The 6,278-nt window shown below is 47.8% G+C and overlaps 1 protein-coding gene across 4 annotated transcripts in view; it reads left to right on the top strand.

The window, feature by feature from the left end:
- Window positions 1-6,278, top strand: part of ESPL1 (extra spindle pole bodies like 1, separase) — an 18,820-nt gene that overhangs the window by 3,986 nt on the left and 8,556 nt on the right. For all 4 annotated transcript variants that reach the window (XM_015588503.2, XM_025045211.1, XM_006904532.3 and 1 more), the window contains exons 6-14: window positions 363-499; window positions 1,517-1,710; window positions 2,009-2,248; window positions 2,433-2,577; window positions 2,689-2,827; window positions 3,025-3,164; window positions 4,144-4,278; window positions 5,312-5,431; window positions 5,897-6,068. In XM_015588503.2, coding sequence (XP_015443989.1) covers window positions 363-499; window positions 1,517-1,710; window positions 2,009-2,248; window positions 2,433-2,577; window positions 2,689-2,827; window positions 3,025-3,164; window positions 4,144-4,278; window positions 5,312-5,431; window positions 5,897-6,068 — 1,422 coding nt within the window. The remainder of the gene's footprint in view (window positions 1-362; window positions 500-1,516; window positions 1,711-2,008; window positions 2,249-2,432; window positions 2,578-2,688; window positions 2,828-3,024; window positions 3,165-4,143; window positions 4,279-5,311; window positions 5,432-5,896; window positions 6,069-6,278) is intronic.

Below are 6,278 nucleotides of genomic sequence, written 5' to 3'. Positions count from 1 at the left end.
GAAAGAGAGGAAGGTAAATGACAGGCCAGAGTGTTCCCTTAACATGCTTACCTTTGAAGCAAGATGAAGACAGAGATTGGCATGTGAGGAGAGATAAACCCTGTGTGGGAATGAGGACTCAGCTCTTGTAAAATGAGTGCAGAGGGGCTGGTTGGTGTGTGATTGTCTTACTGGAATGGAGGGCGTGGGCTGACTTAAAGCAGGAAGGGGAGCGCTGCCCCTTTCTCATTCCCTAGCAACAGGAATTCCTGTCTGATTTGGAAGCTGCTGAGCTGACCGCAGGTTGAGCTTTCTACTGCCTCCTATAGGAGAGGGCAGTGGGAACGATTCCTGTGGTCAACTGTCCTTTCTCTCCCCTGCAGCCTCTTACACCAGTAACTTGGCCTACAGTTTCTATAGTCACAAGCTCTATGCCGAGGCCTGTGCCATCTCTGAGCCCCTCTGTCAGCACCTGGGCTTGGTGAAGCCAGGCACCCATCCTGAGGTGCCTCCTGAGAAGGTATGAGGGCAGGAAGGGAGGTTATATTGGGGGAAGGAAGAGGCTTGAGTAGCATGAAAGGGCTTGGCCAGGACCCGGCCTTGGAATAAGGTGTTAGGAGCTGCACGTGGGCACCATACCTGGGGCAGTGTTTCCCAAACCTCATTTGTACTGTTATTTACTTATTATTTTGATTGATTCACTTTTTATATTTAACTTTGACCCAAGCCAGTGGATCTCAACCTGGCTGCATGTTAGAATCACCTAAGTAAACTTTTAAAAAAATTCTAATGCTTGCCCTTAGCTAATTGCATCAAATTGCATCAGAATCTCTGGCACTGGAGTCCAGGTATCTGGATATTTAAAGTGTTCCCCCGAGTGATCCTTTGGGCAACCAGAGTGAGAACTACTGTCTTAAAGCAAGAATACCCATGAAACGAGGGGTTGGCTGGATTGGCGGGCAAGGTGGGTCATAAAGGGCCTTGGGTTTCATCGTGAGGGAAGTTGATGAACCTCTAATGGATTTACGTGGAGGCATAATAGCAGATTGGCATTTTGAGTTTCTCTGGCATCACTGTGGTGAATGAACAGATTGCAAGGACAACACTGGGTACCCAGTCTGCCCTAGTAGCCTAGACAGAAAAGGGTTGGTTTCCGAACTGAAGTGGCTTTACAAGGGATAGAAAGAACTGATGGGAATAAGAAGTCAAGGATTAACCTAATAAGTGACTGGAGGGAGAAGAGTCAAAGATGGTCTTATGTTTCTGACTTAGGCAGTTTGTTGAGAGAAGGATTACAGGAGGAGGAGTAAGTTTTCAAGGGTGTGGATGATGAATATATAGGTAGAACAGATGGAAGCCTCAGGCTGAGAGCACCCAAGGTATTTAGTTCTTACGTGTATGCTACCTTGGGGTAGGGATCATAGCCAGAGGACCCCCACCACAGGTGGTATTTTTACCTGTGCATACCTGTCCTCTTTCACTGTACAGATTCATTGGTTCTCCTCTCCAGTGTGATCTGTTCTCTTTCTCTGGTCAGTTACACAGGTGCTTCCGGCTGCATGTAGAGAGTTTAAAGAAACTGGGTAAACAGGCACAGGGCTGCAAGATGGTGACTTTGTGGCTGGCAGCGCTGCAGCCCTGTGACCCCAAATACATGGCTGAGCCAGTCACCTTCTGGGTCCGGGTCAAGATAGATGCTGCCAGAGCTGGAGACAAGGAACTACAGCTGAGGTGAGTTGGGAGGAAATGGGACAACCATGTTTGCCCAATGGCTAAGGATGGCTTTTTGTACTCTTGGTCATGTTCATCCTTATGTCTGTAAAAGGCACTAATTCTCCTGTCATTCACTGAGTGCCTACTGAGTGCCAGCCACTCTGCTGGATACTGGGGGAACAGTGGCAACAGGCAGTGTTCTTGCTTTCACAACTGGAAACTTACTAGCTCTCAGCAAGCCAAGGCTGGGACTCCTTGGCATGAGGCGGAGGCTTCTTGCTTCACGGTCACCCAGTCTGAGCCTGCTTTCTCTCAGGACTCTGCGAGACAACCTGAGCAGCTGGGACCCAGAGACCCTGGCCCTCCTGCTCAGGGAAGAGCTGCAGGCCTACAAGGCAGTGCGGGCCGATACAGGGCAGGAACGGTTCAACGTCATCTGTGACCTGCTGGAGCTGACCCCTGAGGAGACACCAGCCGGGGCCTGGGCTCGAGCCACCCACTTGGTGGAACTGGCTCAGGTGCTCTGCTACCATGACTTTGCCCAGCAGACTGACTGGTAAGGAGGAAAGGCGGGAGTCCACTCTTGCTTCTTGTCCTAGATCCTCTGACCCTTTGTGGAGCCTATTTCCCTCTCTCCATCCCTGAGTACCCGCTTCTGTTTGTGGCTAAGGGAGCTCATTCAAAGAATGAGACCAGCTGTTCTGTAGAAGGCCCCGCTTAAGTGCATCTTTGCCCTACAGCTCTGCCCTGGATGCTATCCGGGAAGCCTTGCAGCTTCTGGAGTCTGTGAAGCCTGAGGCTCAGGCTGAGGATCAGCTCCTGGATGATAAAGCACAAGCCCTGCTGTGGCTTTACATCTGTACCCTGGAGACCAAAATGCGGGAAGTGAGTATGGCTGCTGTGGGGCTGAGCAGCACTGGATACAGGAATTGTTCTCCCTGGACCCCCAGTAAGCTGGCACCAGCCCTGTTTTTGACCCTGATCTCCCCATCCCAGGGTATCGAGCGGGATCGGAAAGCCCAGGCCCCTAGTAACCTGGAGGAATTTGAAGTCAATGACCTGAACTATGAAGATAAACTCCAGGAAGATCGTTTCCTATACAGTAACATTGCCTTCAATCTGGCTGCAGATGCTGGTGAGGGCATAGTATGTGGTGGTACAGTCTCTATGGTGCCCTGAGAACCAAATGGGGACCCCAGGTGTAGGAGAGACTGGCCCTGTAGGCTGTAAAGTGGGTGGGCACAAAGAGTAGGGGGTGTTATGGAGAAGGTGGCGTTCTTCCCAAGTGGTCCTTGCTGAGAGAATAGCTGGTCCCTTTCTTCTGACTTATAGCTCTGTCCAAATGCCTGGACCAAGCCCTGGCCCTGTGGAAGGAGGTGCTTACAAAGGAGCAGACTCCTGCTTTGCGGTGTCTCCAGCAGACAGCAGCCTCACTGCAGATCCTAGCAGCCCTCTATCAGCTGGTGGCAAAGGTAAAGGGGAAGGACATTGACGCAGACCAGAAACCCAGCACCTTTACCTTCTTTGGACTGTGTACCTCCTGGGAAGCCAAGTAACCCAGTGTGGGCTCTATCATCAGCCTCTTGAGTTTAAATCCAAGCTCCATCATTTATTAGTACATGGTCTTAGGCAAGTTACTTAATCTAAGACCAAGTTTCTTTACCTCTGAAATGAAGGTAATAATAATACTACCTCATCGCATTGTCAGCATATGATGAAATAATGCATGGAAGATGTGCACAAAAACAGTATACTCAAATATGAACCATAATTATTATATTAATTATTAGATAATTTGAAACCTGTGTACTCAGAAAAATACATAAATGCCTATAGACATATTTCTGCATGCAATTTCAGGGTGTTTTGCCGACTCCCTAAAGCTCTTCCCTGGATTCCACATTAGAAACCTGGACCTCACATTAGGAACCTCAGAAAAAGAACATTGCACATAAAAGATTTTTGTTACTGTGGGCTGTTAGGCTGTATTTCTAGCACAAGGAGCCTGGCGAGCTACCTCAGCCCTTGATTTTGAGTCTTGGCTCTACCACATACCTATTACAAAGGAGCAGGCTCCCGCTTTGCGGTGTCCCACTTTGTAAACTTAGGCAACATAACCTATGTGATTCTTAGTTTCCTCATCTATAAAATTGGGATTAGAGTTGCTATGAAGATAAAGTGAGTTAATGCATGTAAACCTCTTGGCACAGTGCCTGGCACATAGCAAGTACTCAGTAAATCCTGGCAGTTGATGACAAGCATCTGGAGTTTCAAACATAAGGGAGCAGGATGGTTTGCAGGCTCCCTAAGGATGGCTAATGGTTGCTCTGTTTGGGTAGCCACATTCCAGCAGGCCCTGAAATTAGACCAAGATCCCAAAGGGCTGGGGAGCAGTGGGTAGAAATGAAGGCTTAAGAAGAGCTAGGTAAACTTCTGCTTCTGGCCAACCAGCCCCTGCAGGCTCTGGATGTCCTCCTGCTTGTACGGATTATCTCCCAGAGACTGGAGGACCACGCAAAGGCAGCTGGCTCCTCCTGCCATGTCACCCAGCTCCTCCTGACACTCGGCTGTCCCAGCTATGCCCAGGTGAGTGCCCAGCCAGCCTGGCCTGGGGGGCTACAGAGGGGAATCTGGCTATAGTGACACTTCTTTGAGAAGATAGCATACTGAAGGCGCAGCTTCTCTGCCTTAACTGCCATATTTGGCTAGAAGATCGTAAAGTGTGGAGTGGTTGAGAGGCAGATATGGGACAAGGCGGTGTCTTTCTCCTCACTGCAAAACCCGTTGTTCATTAAGTCTTACAAATTCTGCACCAGGAATATGCCACTAATCCTGTATTACCCATCCATTTCTGTTGTCCTAGTTGTTGATTCTTCACTCACTCTAGCTGGTCTTGCCTCCGGTTTCTTTTCTACTGTCTTCTAACCACTACTAGTGTGGTCTTTTTAGGCACAGATCTGATCTTATCTCTTGCCTGCGTAAAGGACTTCACTGGCTTCTCCATGACTTGAAGGATGCTGTCCAGACCCTTTACTTTGTATTGCATACCTTCTATATTATTCTGGTTCATACTTTTTCTCATTGCCCCCTACCATGAGCCTTATGCCAATCTGTCCCGGTTACTTTATATTCCTCTCTGTTTTTGGTTGTGTTAGTTCCTCCACCCTAAATACACCTTCTCCAACCCCCTTCCCTTTTTTTATTCAGAAAACCTGTACTTTCTTTTCAAGGCCTAGCTCAATTGTCCCCTTCTTCATAAAGCATTTTATATGTCCTCTTCTTCAAAGGCAGAATTAACCACTTTCTCAAAGTCCCCATAGCACTAATGGTGTTGTATCATGATCACATATGATCATGTATCATGATCATGCATTGCAAGCTGTTGGTTGGAAGGTCCTGCTCACTCTTTGTTCAACTTTGTCTTTCTAGCATAGTGATTAACCGAAAGGTACTCAGTATTTTAGTGAGTGAATGAATAACTCCTATGTAGATTATAATATTTGAAATATTTAATTGAACGTGTTTGGCATCTCACTAGTGCCTTAATCCACTTTAATTTGAAGAGTCTGGTTGCCTCTCCTCACCAGCATGCTCACACACCCCCTGACTGCTTCCTCAGTTACACCTGGAAGAGGCAGAATCAACTCTGAAGTTTGTGGATCATACCACTGACACCTACCTGCTCCTTTCCTTGACCTGTGACCTACTGAGAAGTCAACTCTGCTATGCTTACCACAAGGTATTTCTCACTTTCTTATACCCAAAGATCTCGGGTATTGGAAGAATTTTAGAATTTTCTAGGTATTTGTCTGGGTTTTGAGATTTCCCTGAAGCTAAGAATATTCCTGACCCTGAGAAGCAGTGCTATTTCGTAGCCTTGCCCTTCAATGAATTGTTCACCAGTGTTCTTCTAGTAGAGATACTTTCCTTTTCATTCTTCAAGGGCAAGGGGGAAAGTCTCCCTGAATAGAAACTGGGACAACACTGAAGTTTTAGACTGGAAATCCAGTGGATCCAAAAGCCCTGAGTTTTCTCACAAACTAACTGTGTGACTTAGCCAAGTCTTATGCCCTCTCATGCTCTAGTTTTCTCTACAGCTTTATCATTCTTAAAAGCAGGGGATTGGGCCAGATGATCTCCAGGGGCATCTCAAGCTCTGAATTGCCAATCTGACTCACTGCTCTCCTCTGGACCCTTCTTCCAGGTGACGGAGGGTGCCTCTCTGTTGCTGTCTGTGCTTCAGGACCCTGCCCTCCAGAGGTCATCCAAGGCCTGGTACTTGCTGCGTGTCCAGGCTCTGCAGCTGGTGGCAGTCTACCTTAGCCTCTCATCAGATAGCCTCTCAGCCTCCCTGTGGGAGCAGCTCTGTGCTCAAGGTAAAAGAATAGAGTAGATGGCCCTCCTTGGTTGATGTGTGTGATTTGTCTGCTCTCAGCTTTTCTCAGCCCTTGTCCCCTCTGTTGTCCAACTGTGAATGAGCCTACCTGGAAGCTGCACAGGGTAGTCCTGGGATAGCAAATGAGTTTGTTTGCTGGCTGACTTTAATTGTTTGCCTAGTAACTGCCTGGAATACTATACCAAAAGAA

Source organism: Pteropus alecto, unplaced genomic scaffold (genome assembly GCF_000325575.1).
Source record: "Pteropus alecto unplaced genomic scaffold, ASM32557v1 scaffold220, whole genome shotgun sequence".
NCBI lineage: Eukaryota > Metazoa > Chordata > Mammalia > Chiroptera > Pteropodidae > Pteropus > Pteropus alecto.
This window is presented reverse-complemented; position numbering and strand designations above follow the sequence as displayed.